Here is a 16,764-nt window from a genome sequence, read left to right as displayed (position 1 = left end):
CCACAAAGCAAGGGGCACCACCAAGCAAGCGGCACCATGAAGACCAAGGAGCTCTCCAAACAGGTCAGGGACAAAGATGTGGAGAAGTACAGATCAGGGTTGGGTTATAAAAAAATATCCGAAACTTTGAACATCCCACGGAGCACCATTAAATCATAAAAAAAAATGGAAAGAATATGGCACCACAACAAACCTGCCAAGAGAGGGCCACCCCCCAAAACTCACAGACCAGGCAGGGAGGGCATTAATCAGAGAGGCAACAAAGAGACCAAAGATAACCCTGAAGGAGCTGCAAAGCTCCACAGCGGAGATTGGAGTATCTGTCAGAGGACCACTTTAAGCCGTACACTCTATAGAGCTGGGCTTTACGGAAGAGTGGCCAGAAAAAAGCCATTGCTTAAAGAAAGAAATCAGCAAACACGTTTGATGTTCGCAAAAAGGCATGTGGGAGACTCCCCAAACATATGGAAGGAGGGACTCTGGTCAGATGAGACTAAAATGTTGCTTTTTGGCCATCAAGGAAAACGCTATGTCTGGCGCAAACCCAACACCTCTCATCACCCCGAGAACACCATCCCCACAATGAAGCATGGTGTCGGCAGTATCATGCTGTGGGGATGTTTTTCATCGGCAGGGACTGGGAAACTGGTCAGAATTGAAGGAATGATGGATGCCGCTAAATACAGGGAAATTCTTGAGGGAAACCTGTTTCAGTCGTCCAGAGATTTCAGACTGGGATGGAGGTTCACCTTCCAGCAGGACAATGGCCCTAAGCATACTGCTAAAGCAACACTCGAGTGTTTTAAGGGGAAACATTTAAATTTATTGGAATGGCCTAGTCAAAGCCCAGACCTCAATCCAATTGAGAATCTGTAGTATGATTTAAAGATTGCTGTACACCAGCGGAACCCATCCAACTTGAAGGAGCTGGAGCAGTTTTACCTCGAAGAAAGGTCAAAAATCCCAGTGGCTAGATGTGCCAAGCTAATAGAGACATACCCCAAGAGACTTGCAGCTGTAATTGCTGCAAAAGGTGGCTCTACAAAGTATTGACTTTGGGGGGTGAATAGTTATGCACGCTCAAGTTTACCGTTTTTTTGTCTTATTTCTTGTTTGTTTCACCCCAAAAAATATTTTGCATCTTCAAAGTGGTAGGCATGTTGTGTAAATCAATTGATACAAACCCCCCCAAAAAACAATTTTAATTCCAGGTTGTAAGGTAACAAAATAGGAAAAATTCCAAGGGGGTGAATACTTTCACAAGCCACTGTATTATTTATTTTCTACTATTTCTTTATTTTCTTTCTCTCTACAATGTTGGGAAGGGCCCATAAGTAATTTCACTCTTAGTCCACAACTGTTGTTTACAATGCATGTGATGAATACAACTTGATTTGATGTCTACATTTGAGCCTCCATTTTGTTGTCAACCCACAGTTTATAATTTAATATATGCCATTTAGCATATGCTTTTATCCAAAGCGGCTTACAGTCATGCGTACATAAATTGTTCATAGGAATCGACTGAGACAAATAGGACCGATGTTTCCAGGAAGACCACTGTGTATGTTTCTACTTGAGCCTCTAATTTGTTTTCTTTCAGAAGGGCCACCATGAGATTCGGGAGATCCGTCAATTCCACTTCACTAGCTGGCCTGACCATGGGGTGCCCTGCTATGCCACCGGCCTCCTGGGCTTTGTCCGCCAGGTCAAGTTCCTCAACCCTCCCAACGCCGGCCCCATCGTGGCCCACTGCAGGTACATACTGACAATGCTGAGGGTGGGACATGGTCAATTAACACAGGACTACTGGGATTACATATTTATCACTCATGGCTTTCATATATGTATTAATTTGAACATTAATTCAGTATGTCAACGACTATTAGCCTGCTGAGCTAAAGCCTAGGCATTAGCTCAAGGTTCTAACTCAAGTCTTCAGGTCTCAGACACATTTCCCCATCACTGTAATTGGTTTTGAACAGCCTCCCTTACACGACTGTTTATTAACTTGCTGTGGAATCAGACAGCAGAGTTAATTCACAAACTATAGGGCGAGAAAAAAATTATGTGGCTGACTGATGGAACTATACTCACTGATTCAGGTAACTCCCAAATACCTGCACACTCTCTTTGACTACCACCTTCTGCTGCACCACAGGCCCCTGTACTCCCCAGATCCCCACTGAAATAACCACCACAGTAGCTGGGAGCCGTCACTTTCATCTTTAGTGAATGAGCAAGAGCGATGGGAGACTAAGGCCTCTCTCTCTCACTCTCTCTCCTCCACCCCTCCCCAGCCCACTCAAACACCCACCCCTTGAGACCGAGGCATTGAGCTCAGACAGGCAAAGGAGGAGAGGGGTTGGAGGGAGGGAGTGCGTGTGCACAATGAGATGTGACATGGAGAGGCTGCTAAATGGCACAATGCAATTTCACATTTGGCTCGGGACTCTCAAAACAAAGCAGATGTGACTAAAACATTTTCAGAGTGGATTAGCTCAAGTGCCAGGCGCTGTGCTTTCTGCTCCCATGAAGCACGGGGCGCCTTTCTCCCTCTAATACATCCAAGGACGAGATGGGGAGGGAATGTTATTACTGCCAGTTTATCCCCCTTCTTATCTTTGCCCTCTCATAAATTGGATTGATGACATTAACCTTTAAGAATTGCCTGGGAAAAAAGGAGGGTTCACACCTGTCGCGGGAGAGTGACATCCACCTGGTCACCAAATGGTCTTGGATATCCCGACCTTGGAGAAACATAAGCCTATACGCAATGACACAAGATCTGGAGAGAATGTCAGCTTCTCTCTGACTTTTTGAAATGGGAAAAAACCTTCTGGGGAGTGTTCTCTTCAGACCGACAACACTACCTTATAAATCACGACTTTGGGTAGGGGGGTTTAAAAGGTGGTTGGGAATTGTGCTCATAGAAAAGATTCCCCTCAGAAAAATAGAGGCGGACCAAATGCGAACGCAGCTAGCTAGCTAGGCTTAGAAGTGTTTAGCAGCAGTGGAGAACAACTGGCAGTCTCCATGGAATGAGGCGAGGAACACCATGTCCTCATTATAATTATGGCACATAAATCATCGTATACATTTTTATAAATGTTATAACAACCCATCTATACTAAAAGGAGAGACAAATTAGACGACTGCAACTTGTAAAATGTTACTGTCTGGTAGCTAGCAACTTATGCTAGCTAGCTACCTAGCATTGTTCAGCTTATAGTAATTTAGACATCCAGCTAGCTAACCATCTAATACTAGCTTTAACTTGCTCACTATCCATTAGTAATCGGCTAGCTAATCAAATGTATGTTTTGGTTATAAATTAGCTCTACTACAGGCTAAACATTTTCCTTACCTTCACTAAAGTTATTATTCATGTTTCTTCTTGGATGCCCCTGTTGACATAAACCAATGTCAATCACCCATGTATTCTACTGTAGCTAGATAATGTACTACCAATGCTCACTGGCATGTTTCTGTTCCAATTTTGGCATTGCTTTAAGTAGTCGTCAATGATTACAGTGGCTTGCAAAAATATTCACCCCACTTGGCATTTTTCAAATTTCTTTGCCTTACAACCTGGAATTAAAATTGATTTTTTGGGGTGTTTGTATCAATTGATTTACACAACATGCCTACCAGCTTTGCAGCTCCTTCAGGGCTATCTTTGGTCTCTTTGTTGCCTCTCTGATTAATGCCGTCCTTGCCTGGTCCATGAGTTTTGAGGTGCGGCCCTCTCTTGGCAGGTTTGTTGTGGTGCCATATTCTTTCAATTTTTTAAAATAATGGATTTATTGGTGCTCCGTGGGATGTTCAAAGTTTCGGATCTGTACTTACATTTACGTCATTTAGCAGACGCTCTTATACAGAGCAACTTACAGGAGCAATTAGGGTTAATCGACAGATTTTTCACCTAGTCAGCTCAGGGATTAGAACCAGCGACCTTTCGGTTACTGGCACAACGCTTTTACCCACTAAGCTACCTGCCGCCCCAAGTACTTCTCCACAATTTTGTCCCTGACCTGTTTGGAGAGCTCCTTGGTCTTCATGGTGCCGCTTGCTTGGTGGTGCCCCTTGCTTAGTAGTGTTGCAGACTCTGGGGCCTTTCAGAACAGGTGTATATATACTTACATCATGTGACAGACCATGTGACACTTAGATTGCACACAGGTGGACTTTATTTAGCTAATTATGTGACTTCTGAAGATAATTGGTTGCACCAGATCTTATTTAGGGGCTTCATAGCAAAGGGGGTGAATACATATCCAGGCACCACTTTTCCGTTATAATTATTATTATTTTTTTTAAACGAGTTAATTTTTTCATTTCACTTCACCAATTTGGATTATTTTGAGTATGTCCATTACATGAAATCCAATTAAAAGTCAATTTAAATTACATGTTGGGATACAACCTGTACCAATTGAAAAACGTCAAGTGGGATGAATACTTCTGCAAGGAACTGTGGTTAGGAACGCCTCTCACCTGGTTGTCTAGGTCTTAATTGGACACAAATTGAAAGGAAATAACCAAAACCAGCAGACACACTGCCCTCCATGAATTGAGTTTGACACCCCTGATCAAATGCGACAAAAAAAAGTTTGTATTGTACGTTGGTTGTCAATCATTCCCTCTAATCAAAGATCAATTCCCTTAAACCTGTGGATCCAGGTGTGTTTGGGAAGTCAGTACCATAAATAAATAAAGTAAGTTCTAGAGAAAAGCCAGTCTCTCTCTCTTACCCTGTCTTATCCTTTGGGACTTTGTAGAACCATTCAGTTGAGTGCATTTGTGGCACAACTCATGTGTTAGTGGGGGCCGGCTGACTTGCGTCTCTTTGAGCTCTTTAGTTGTCTGTCGTCATCCACATCACCTGGGATGTAGATGAGCTGTCACAGTACCATATTGAATGCCGCCTCTTCAACTTTTCTGCTCTTACAGCAGAAAATAAGAGAGAGCGAAAGAGAGGGGGAGAGATTAGAATTTACAGGCTGTGCTAGGGGCCATGATGGGCAGGCATCACCATGGCACCTCCAGGGGCCAATGCTGGGGTTACATATGACAATAACCAATGGGGTGAGTGTAGCAATGATAAGCTGGTAGTAGTATGAACATATTGAACCTAAGGAGTAGCTAGTGTTCTCTGTCTGTAACGTCACTTGTCTGCTTTGCTACACTGTGATGGGTGATTTTAAGGAGTCAGGCGCAGGAGGGTAAATCACAGAATAACAGGATTTATTCCGGAATACAGATTACGCAGTAAAGCATCAAAACAGTCCAGTGCGCAAAACATGCGCACTGGAACCAACAAGGCACACAGAGAAAATAACCCGGCGATACAAAATACAAGGAGCTCCACCGAGCTTCACTATCCTCACAATAAACAATCACACACAAAGACAAGGGAGCAGAGGGATTTCAATGACATACCTTACATATTAAATAAAGGCAAAACAAAAATCCTGTAAGACGTGAAGTAAATGCCACCCGTCTGTCATTTTCCTCTTTGATACACTTGTCTAACAGACCTAGGGATGGTCTGAGAGAGTGAGAGAGAGGGACTGGATTACCTGACTGTGTTGGAGCCAAGAAGCCAGACACAGCCAGCAGCACACACACCTCCTTCTCGAGCACCGCCCCAAACACACACCTGCTACCTGGGGAGAGAGAGAGAGAGGGAAGGGCCAGAGACTAGGGTTACTTCAACCTTCAATGGGGCATTGAAATATATTTTGATACCATAGAATTAGAATGAATAGAACATACCTTTCAATTCAAAGCTAATGCCTGGTGAGGGCTCTTAGAGAGAGAGAGAGAGAGAGAGAGAGAGAGAGAGAGAGAGAGAGAGAGAGAGAGAGAGAGAGAGAGAGAGAGAGAGAGAGAGAGAGAGAGAGAGAGAGAGAGAGAGAGAGAGAGAGAGACTAGTGTTAAAACTACTCTTCACAAAAGCCTTTATTCTGTGTCATCTAAAGATGCTTGTAACCTCCGTAGCAAGACTACTATAGCCATGTCTCAGGGCAAACTAGCTATAACCATAGACATAGATAAGATATCTAGCTAGCTAGCTATACAAATAGATAGCTACCCACTGGGCACAGACGTCAGTTCAACGTCTAGCTTTGATTTACATTTGGTTAAATAACGTGAATTCTATGTGAAATCAACATAAAATGAAATGTCAACCTTTCATTGGATTTAGGTTAAAAGTTTTGGGGAAAGAAATACTAAATTCCCTTTGATGACTTTTTGCAAATCCAATCACTTTTCCACGTTTGTTCAACGTAATCACATATCATGTTTTTGTTTAAATGACGTGGAAACAACATTGATTTAACCCGTTTTTGCCCAGTGGTACTGCTGTGACTAGCTAACTTCAATGCAAATGTATTTAGTGAGCATTGAATAAGATAAACAACAGAAAGCTAGCTAGCTAGTTAACCATCTGTAGGAACAGGAAGATTATTTTTCTAGCAAGCAAATAAGCAATTGTTGTCAGCACTGACCTGCTAAGTAATCATAGCAGCTAGAACAGAAATGGTAAAGCTCTCACCGGCTTCATATCCATAGCACAGCAACACATTCAAGCATTTATCCAGCTGAATCCTCATGTTCAAATATATCTAAGGTTGCTAGCAAGCTCAATAGCTAGCTAGCTAAATAGCAAATTCAATGTATTCCTGTCTGGAGATGGCCACCAGCTAGGTAGGTAATGTTCGTTAGTTAACAAATTCACAAATTCACTGGTGTCACAACATAATACATACAAATACAACAACAGAAACCGTCAGTTAGCCATCACACCATGTGAAGGTAGCTGATGCAAACTTGTGAAATGCAGTCATTAAAAACATCCTCCATTGTGCTAGGTCCTGTGTAGCTCAGTTGGTAGAGCATGGTGCTTGCAACGCCAGGGTTATGGGTTTGATTCCCATGGGGTACCACTACGAAAATGTGTGTATTCACTACTGTAAGTCGCTCTGAATAAGAGCGTCGGCTAAATGACTAAAATGTAACTAGTTTGTGTCCTGGGATTGTTAATGCTAGGGCAATAGGCGGAAAAGGCATTGACGTCAGAAAGTTGCAACTTTTTGCGTGTGTCCCATTTCCGACTCATCCTCTACGTCCGAACTTTCGGCAGAAGTTGTACAGACGTCTCAAACTGTAGCATTCAAAGATTGCCGAAGTAAGCCGTCTCCCCCGTAGCAGCCCACTATATTTAACCTTAGTGTACCTGTCATTCATTACCTCATCGCTTTTCCATGATCCAAAGCGTTGTCGGTTCAAGTTCTCCTAAAAAGTTCAGCCTGGCTTTCGAAATACAATGCTCCGATCACTCCCCAACCGAATTCCACCATTGAGCGCTGACAACAAATGTCCAATGGAGTTGCATAGAGGTTGGCAGCGATTCCCCACTTAACTGAAATATAGATGGGATTCAGATGAAGGCCAACAGGATAAGCTTTGGCCCACAGAGTGTAGGCCCCCATTTACAGACTGCGGATTAATTTCAAATTTCCCGGGGCACTCCTTGACCGTTATCCCCATGCCAGGACCCAGTTGTTTGCCGCTCTCACCATGAATCACTAGCAGCTGACAGGCAATCTGACAGGCTGCTGTGTTACTGAGTGGCCCCCGGCTCCTGAGATCCGGAGCTGGGACCTGTCAGGATGCTGCTGAGTGAATGATGGCTGAGCAGCCCCCCTCTCCTACCTCTCCTCTACCTCTTCTCCACCACTATCTCCCTCCCATCACAACCCCTTCCCTCCCTTGCTCCCTCCCTCCTTCACAGCCCATCTGCTGGGTGTGTATCCTTAACACCTAACACCAGGGTCAGGGGAAATAGCTCTAACCCCTACCTGTCACTCGCAGGGGCTGATGGAGTGCGCTGTTTGTCAGCGCCATAAGGCCGTCTTGTCTCCTTTGGCTAACTGTGGGAGCGCAGCGTGGTTCAATATATGTTTATCATAGGGCAGGAGCATGTCGCCGCCGCTAACTGTGGCAGGTCGATACAGAGGACAGATTAGGAACTGCACACTCCTCCAAAAGGGTTCTTTGGCTGTCCCCATAGGCGAACCCTTTTTGGTTCCAGGTAGAACCCTTTTGGGTTCCAGGTTGAACCCTTTTGGGTTCCATGTAGAACCCTCTTTAGAAAGGGTTCTAAATGGAACACAAAAGGGTTATACCTGGTACCAAAAAGGGCTCTTCAAAAGGGTTCTTCTATGGGGATAGCCGAAGAACCCTTTTAGGTTCTAGATAGCAAAACAATTATAAGAGTGTACTGTACGGAAAAGGCCTTACTGGAGACATTGATTATATGCTTTTTCTCTCTCTCTCTCTCTTTGTCTCTCTTTGTCTCTTTCTCTCTCTCTTTCTCTCTCTTCCCCCTCTCTCTCGCCAGTGCTGGGGCTGGAAGGACAGGCTGTTTCATAGCTGTGGACATCATGCTGGATATGGCCGAGAACGAGGGTGTGGTGGACATCTTCAACTGCATCCGCGAACTGCGCTCACAAAGGGTTAACATGGTGCAAACCGAGGTTGGTGAAGCAATGTACTGATTAGCTTGGCTGTGGATAGTGGGTAAGAAGAGAGCAGTGATGTATCATAGTTGAAGCATTAGTCATTACAGTGCCCTGCAAAGGAAATAATGATACATAATGGCACATAATGGTACATTAAAAATGGTACAGTGTTTAAAAGTACAGTTAGCCAATTAGCATAGCATTAGCCATCCTTATACCTAGCTTTAACATGGTATTTTGAGGTTAGCATTAACATTAGCCATCCACATGTTATTTGGTTACTAGCAGTTACACAGATAGCATTAGCCATCCTCATACCAAGCATAAAGGGAGTGCAACCAAAGTTCAAAGTCACAGCAAGTCTGTTAGCGTAGCATTTGCCATCGCCATGGCGAAGGGTTAAGAATAGCTCAAACAGTTGCCTGCTATGGTTAGTATTTCCCAGACAGTCACCAGACTGATCCTATGTCACAACCCACTGCCCACAGTTAGTTGCTCTGCGTGAAATATTCAGCAGGGATATTTTAAAGTGAGTCCTATTGAGGGACACTGTAAAGCATAGAAATAGGATGTTGTAAAGCCTAGAAATGATAATGTAAAGTGAGTCCTATGCAGGGAGAGTCTAAAGCATAGAACTGTAATATAAAGAATGGGAAAAGCCCCCCAGACCTTGAAACCAGATTCTATTTCTATGATATATAAGCCTGGGCCTTAGCTGCCAGACGGGCCAATCCAGGCTATTAGGGTTACATTTCCCAGCGGATCATGCAGTCAGTGATGGAACAGTGGTTCTTAGTGGGGAAACAGTACCTGTGAGATAATGTGTGTGTTTGAGATCAACTACATTGCAGTTGGGCCGAACAGAATCACTGATCTACAAATCACCTTGCATCCCGACTAACTACTCATTATTTGATCAAGATTAACTATTCTGTGATTCTCATCTTGCTCAAACTACTCCCCTCAAACACTCTGAGTGCTACTCCAATGTCAATAGTGAGAATGACAAAATGGCTAAAATAACTACTATTGTTTTATTAACTTCTGTGTACCCACTAGACCGACATACATTGTATATTCTCAACGACTCCGCGACTAGCAACTGTTCGTAAACACCATCAGCAAGCATGATATCACTTCTGATCAAATGTGTGTGGTGTCTCCTCTGGAAGATTTCCCAAGTCAGGCGAGTGTAGCTACCTCTGGAGTGTGCTCAGTCATGCATCTTCCATCCCAATGATCCTATTAATATTAAATACATGTTGAATAATAGATAACTTAGTCCGCACACGTTTTATTCTATGAATAAAAAAAATGACTCAAATGTAATAAGTGTGTTTGCTAAGTGTCTGAGGGTTACGACCCCGGGAGTTTTGCAGTCCCCCTTAAATAACGGTAATACAACAGCAAACTCATGTTGTTCTTCACATTAATATCTCTGGTAAACACACACTATACCAAATAAAATATATGTTTATTTGTCACATGCACAGGATACAGAAGGTGTAAATCGTACAGTGAAATGGTTACTTGCATATTTGCATAGTAGCAATATCAAAAACAGAAATTGTATTATTATTAGATGACGGTTACCCAACACATTTGTCTAAATTGATGGGTCATGTGAAGGAAATGCTATAACCACCCCCCAGCCACATCTAGCTAAGTGGAGGGGTCACTGTTGTCTAGACATGTACACATGTTCATGAAATACAGTAGATGGCCATAATCACCCCCAGACACACCTGGCTAATTTGATGGTTCATGTAATCATCTGGCGAAGTGGAGTCTTTTGTTTAGACATGTAGCTAGCTAGCTAAACAATGAACCGGCATAATCCCAACTCATACTACTACCAATACAAACTGATTGTCATAGCTGTAGTATAAATATGTAGGTAGCTAAAGCTAACCAATTAGGTTAAATGTTAGCTAGCTAGCTAATATTAGGCTATAACTCGCAATGCAAATAGATTTCTGATTAGAATAATATTACTAAAGATATCATACATGTAACGTTAGCTAGCGAGAGAGCAAGCTAATGTTCGCTAGCTAGCCAACAGTACGCTTTAACTTGCAATGAAAATGACTTCTGACAAAATGTGAAATATATAATATCTGAAAATGTAGCTAGACTCTCACCCATATACATGGATGAATGCTTCACGGTAGACTGGAACAATTTAACTCTGTTTGTTTGTAGCTACATCTTGTTTGGCCAGCATTGTGCCAAGTCATTCCAGTTCACACTGACTGTGGAGTGTGCAGAAAGTAGTCCATCACAACTTTTTCCAACTGATTTGTTGTTGAGAAAAGTAGCAAAACTTTTGTTGTTCACAGTGGCTAATGTTATATCTTTAAAAAAATATGCGGTAGAAAGGTTATCAACACATACTGAGCAGCTCACATTGTAGTAAGAAGCATGCTACCTGGCAGACCAATCCAAACTCATCTCCTGGCATGTCCAGCCCATCCATTATCTCAGCCAGTCATGGCTAGCGTGAAGGTACCTGTCTTTTTCCTTAGCTAAACCAACTAGTCTCGTAATTTAACAATTTTATTCGTATTTACAGATGGAATACAAATTTGTTATTAAGGCACATGAAAGTTCACATGTTCCAGAAGGCATTTCTGCAAAAAAAAAAAAACATTTTGATCATTAAAAAAATGCCTTTCCTGTGAAGTAGTGACATGTGACATATGCCTAGCTTCCTGAAACGGTTAGCATATATCAGTAGAGGCTCCTCAGAGAAGGAAGGGGAGGACCATAGTGAAACATAAAAAATATATTATTTTTAGAAGACATCCTCCAACCTATCAGAGCTCTTGCAGCTCTTGCAGAACTGACATCAAAGGAGCAGAAAATGAATCTACTGAATGCATAATCTACAGATTACTAGCACTGCAGCGCATAAAATGTGGTGAGTAGTTGACTCAAAGAGAGAGAGAGAGAGAGAGAGAGAGAGAGAGAGAGAGAGAGAGAGAGAGAGAGAGAGAGAGAGAGAGAGAGAGAGAGAGAGAGAGAGAGAGAGAGAGAGAGAGAGACTGTGTGTAGCGTTGCAGGAGTCTCTTAGTTTGAGTCAGGTAGGTTTTATTTCGTTTTATTTCACGTTCACTTACTTAGCTAGCTAATGCAGCTAGCGAATTTTGCCTATTGAAACACCCGGTTAAACAGAGAGGAATGCTATTTATGTTAGTTAGCTGGCTAAGGCTATCCAACACTGGAACTCTTCCAAGTCAAAGTAAGCTTTTGGTTCTATTAATGTATTGCCACCGGGGCCCACCAGTGTAACTGCTAAACTGCTTGCTGTACATTGTACTGAGTGATTGTAGCGGGTTTACTAACGCGTTGGTTCTAGTAGCAATGTTGACTATAACGTTAACTAATATGGTGACAACGATGTAGGCTGTGTGTAGCGGTTATGGTATGATGGTTTGAGTTGGAAAGTTTTTGTCTCCTGGTGTCAGACAACTGTTGTGTTGTGCACTGAAGCCAACAAGCGAAGGGAAAGGTGAGAGGAGGAGAGTGATAAGATGCGAGAAGGAATTATACAATGAGCAAAGTGATGATGCTGTTTGTATGTGGCTGCTATGAAAGTGATCTGTGTGTGCGGGTGATCAGGGGTTTATTCATTCTACCGATTCTGTTGAAAAACGTTTCTTAAACGGAAGCAAACGGAACGAAACAGGGATAAACCTACCTGAGTTTGTCCAATAGAAACTCTTGTTTGCAACTGTTTGGACTAATGATTACAGCTAGATGCAGGCAAGCGTGTGGAAGGCGGTATTGAACGTGTCACTGTCTGTCACCTTGATTACTCCAATTTGTCTCTCGACCTGTACACCTGCCGGATTGAATGGGCTCGTTGGCCTACGTGCCGAATGTTGCCCCCCCCCATTCTAATGCCTGAGCCTTCCGCATTGTTGAGTGAAAATATGCATAATGCTATTCATGCTATTCAGTGGCTGGGCTTTTGGAGATTATTTAATATCACTGGCCACTTGATGAACACAATGCAACCACTGTTGAGCCGCACACAACATCTTGAACTCCTTTTAAGGGCGTTACATGGCTGCCTTTTTTCCCGCGGTTCACGTACTTCTCCATAGGAGATTACTTTACCTGCTTCAAACTGCAAATTTATGCAATGCGCTTTTCAGGCTATGAAATCCGTTTCATCACCGAGCATGAGGTTATGTGTTAAAAATGTTTTGTTCTGTGTTAGATTTGACGTATTGACGTTCAGTAATGACTACTAGGTAACACTTTACATTAAGTTGCCTATATTACAATGTAAGTACACAGTAATAACTGTAGTAACAACATGCAGTAGTAGTTACATAGGTGTTGCTATGTAATTACATGGTACTAGGGTTGTAGCGTTATGGGTTATTACACAATTCGAACAAGGAATGTGTAGTTACACATCCACTTGCTGTAGGTTATTCCACATGTGTAATTACTCATGTTACAACATATTTTCTTGTTCCACTATGTAACTAATATTTTGTAATTACATGTTTTTAAGTCACCTGTGAATTACCATGTTAATAGCTTCAACCAAAATCTGACCTTGTTACATATACCGACAAGGTGCCATTAGCATCGAATCCACATGTAATACCAGGGTTGTTAAATAGTCTGGTCACAATAATTGTAACAAAGCACACCCTGTAATTAACTTCCAGTCATTTTCAATTTGTTTATTTCTATGACCTGGCTTAAAGGCCCAGTGCAGTTTAAAATGTTATTTTCCTTTGTTTTATATATACAGTGCCTTCGGAAAGTATTCAGACCGCTTTACTTTTTCCACATTTTGATACTTACAGCCGTAATCTAAAATTTATTAAATTGTTATTTTCCCTCATCAATCTACACACAATACCCCATAATGACAAAGCAAAAACAGGTTTTTAGAATTTTTCGCAAAAAATAAACCAAAAAATAAAATGAAACATTACATTTACTTAAGTCTTCAGACCCTTTACTCAGTACTTTGTTGAAGCACCTTTGGCAGCGATTACAGCCTCGAGTCTTCTTGGGTATGACGCTACAAGCTTGGCACACCTGTGTTTGGGGAGTTTCTCCCATTCTTCTCTGCAGATCCTCTCAAGCTCTGTCAGGTTGGATGGAGAGTGTTACTGCACAGCTATTTCCAGGTCTCTCCAGAGATGTTCGATCGGGTTCAAGTCCGCTCTCTGGCTGGGCCAGTCTAGGACATTCAGAGATTTGTCCCGAAGCCCCTCCTGCGTTGTCTTGGCTGTGTGCTTAGGGTCGTCGTCCTGTTGGAAGGTGAACCTTCGCCCCAGTCTGAGGTCCTGAGTGCTCTGGAGCAGGTTTTCATCAAGGATGGCTCTGTACTTTGCCTCAATCCTGACTAGTCGCCAAGTCCCTGCCGCTGAAAAACATCCCCACAGCATGATGCTGCCACCACCATGCTTCACTGTAGGGATGGTGCCAGGTTTTCTCCAGATGTGATGCTTGGCATTCAGGCCAAAGAGTTCAATCTTCATTTCATTAGACCAGAGAATCTTGTTTCTCATGGTCTGGCAGTCTTTAGGTGCCTTTTGGCAAACTCCAAGCGGGCTGTCATGTGCCTTTTTAATGAGGAGTGGCTTCCGTCTGGCCACTCTATCATAAAGGCCTCATTGGTGGAGTGCTGCCGAGATGGTTGACCTTCTGGAAGGTTCTCCCATCTCCACAGAGGAACTCTAGAGCTCTGTCAGAGTGACCACCTCCCTGATCAAGGCCCTTCTACCCCGATAGCTCAGTTTGCCTGGGCGGCCAGCTCTAGGAAGAGTCTTGGTGGTTCCAACATTCTTCTTTTTAAGAATGATGGAGGCTACTGTGTTCTTGGGGACCTTCAATGCTGCAGACATTTTTTGGTACCCTTCTCCAGATCTGTGCCTCGACACAATCCTGTCTCAGAGCTCTACGGACAATTCATTCAACCTTAAGGCTTGATTTTTGCTCTGACATACACTGTCAACTGTGGGACCTTATATAGACAGGTGTGTGCCTTTCCAAATCATGTCCAATCAATTGAATTCACCACAGGTGGACTCCAATCAAGTTGTTGAAACAGGATGCACCTGAGCTCAACTTCGAGTCTAATAGCAAACGGTCTGAATACCTAAGTAAATGTGATATCTGTTTTTTCTAAAAACCTGTTTTTGCTTTGTCATTATGGGGTATTGTGTGCAGATTGATGCAGATTTTAATTTATTTAATCAATTTTAAAATAAGGCTGTAAAGTAACAAAGTGTGGAAAAAGTCAAGGGGTCTGAATACTTTCCGAATGCACTGTACCACACCCCTCGTGCGTTATTTCTTAAGTATATCCTACGTAACTACATTGTTCTTACATTACACTTGATTCAGTATACCCTTTGAGCCAGGTAATAACACAGATATTAACTCATCTAAAATAACCAGTAGATAATAACAGGGTGTGCCTTCCTACAATTGTTGTTACCAGGTCCTAGCCTATTTACATCATTAGATCAAGATGGTATCAACCCTGGTATTACCGGTGGATTTGATGGTAATGGCACCATATAGTTACATGTAACAAGGTCAAATTTTGGTTCGAATTATTAACATAGTAATTAACAGGTGACTCTCAAACGTGTAATTACAAAACATTAGTTACATAGTGTAACAAGAAAATGTGTAACATCAGTAATTACACATGTGGAATAACCTTCAGCAAGTGGTTGTGTCATTTCTCAATCGTTGTTCCAATTGTGTAATAACTGATATCGCTACAACCCTATTACTATGTAATTACATAGTAATACCTATGTAACTACTATGTTGGTACTACAGTTATTACTGCGTAGTTGCATGGTAATAGGGGCAACTAATTATGGTTTTGTGTATCTGTGTACAAACAGTAATACAGTTGGGCTCGGTACCTGTATGTACTGCTCTGTTCTCAAAACATTTCAACAGTACATGTGAATTGAGTCTAATGGATTTGAATAGGGTCCAACTACTGGTTGAAGTGCTGTAATAAAGTGGGCCTTGAGTGTGTTGAGGTTGACCTAAAGGGTAGAAGTACATGAACCGCTTATGTCATATTATTTTATGTCATCTCACCTGTTATGTCATGTGTCCTACCCCAGGAGCAGTATGTCTTTGTCCACGATGCCATCCTGGAAGCCTTCCTGTGTGGAAACACGGCCATCCCAGTCTGTGAATTCAGAGCCATATACTACAACATCATCAGACTGGACCCACAGACCAACTCCAGCCAAATTAAGGACGAGTTTCAGGTTAGCACCCTCCACTTTTAGCACCCTCCACTTCTGTCTGTCTGTTTGTATGTATGTCCTTCTCTTATCCTCCTAAGAGGCATGGTATTTGCCTTTTCCACCTAAGATGGGTGACATTTGCCTTCTCCAAGAACAAGGCCTCGTAGCTACCATCAGGAAGCAGTAGGAACTCGGCAGCTAAGCACTTTCCTTGTGCTCCGTATTCTCTCTGAGATGAATATCCCATCACTGTATCAAGCACAGGTCTCAGATCTGTCATCTGTCTCATAATGTATGATGCATATCTCTCTATCACTCTCCCAATGTTGATCTCCCTCGTTCTCCCTCATAAATAAGTCATCTGCAGCCTTCGCTTCAGTGAAGTATTTGCACTTGTTGAAGGCTCCGACTACTAGTAATGTATTTTTTGTTAGAATATGGAAATCTAAGAAAATAGGAGCAGATTATTAGTTTTCCTGGGCTTATTTACACACCAATTCATTCTCCACTACTAGTCTGGGCAGTTGATTCAGGGCTGTGTTATTGTGAGTGTTGCAGAGGAGGTGGTTTGGTGAATAACGCTAGTGGAGGGAGAAACCTTGCCTGAGACCTGAATACTTGTAGTTCCCAGAGACTAATGTAATGCCTATAGGCTTTAGCTTAGAAGAATACTGTAATATAGTATTGTGTCTCGCGAACATCTCAGGTTTGAAGTTAATTCCCAGTAGGTTACAAAAACGTGTCGAAGATGAAAATAGTCAGCAACTCTTGGTAAGACAATGGAGGTTTTCTTTAAAAAATGTGTTAAAACCTAAAAAATAATTGTCCAAATACGTCTTCGCTTTCCAGACTCTGAACATCGTGACTCCCCGGGTGCGGCCTGAAGACTGTAGCGTGGGACTGCTCCCCCGGAACCACGACAAGAACCGCAGCATGGACGTCCTGTCCGTGGATCGCTGCCTACCTTTCCTCATCTC

At 42.6% G+C, this 16,764-nt stretch overlaps 1 protein-coding gene across 1 annotated transcript in view; it reads left to right on the top strand.

Annotated features, from left to right (window-relative positions):
- LOC311133416 (receptor-type tyrosine-protein phosphatase T-like) overlaps nucleotides 1-16,762 on the top strand; it is a gene marked incomplete at both ends in the record, with an annotated part of 396,537 nt that extends 379,775 nt beyond the window's left edge. The window contains 4 exons of the mRNA XM_084166909.1: nucleotides 1,604-1,758; nucleotides 8,411-8,546; nucleotides 15,659-15,808; nucleotides 16,637-16,762. Coding sequence (XP_084023035.1) covers nucleotides 1,604-1,758; nucleotides 8,411-8,546; nucleotides 15,659-15,808; nucleotides 16,637-16,762 — 567 coding nt within the window. The remainder of the gene's footprint in view (nucleotides 1-1,603; nucleotides 1,759-8,410; nucleotides 8,547-15,658; nucleotides 15,809-16,636) is intronic.
- Between the last annotated feature and the right edge of the window lie 2 nt (nucleotides 16,763-16,764).

Source organism: Coregonus lavaretus, assembly GCF_964263955.1.
Source record: "Coregonus lavaretus genome assembly, chromosome: 8".
Lineage (NCBI taxonomy): Eukaryota > Metazoa > Chordata > Actinopteri > Salmoniformes > Salmonidae > Coregonus > Coregonus lavaretus.
This window is presented reverse-complemented; position numbering and strand designations above follow the sequence as displayed.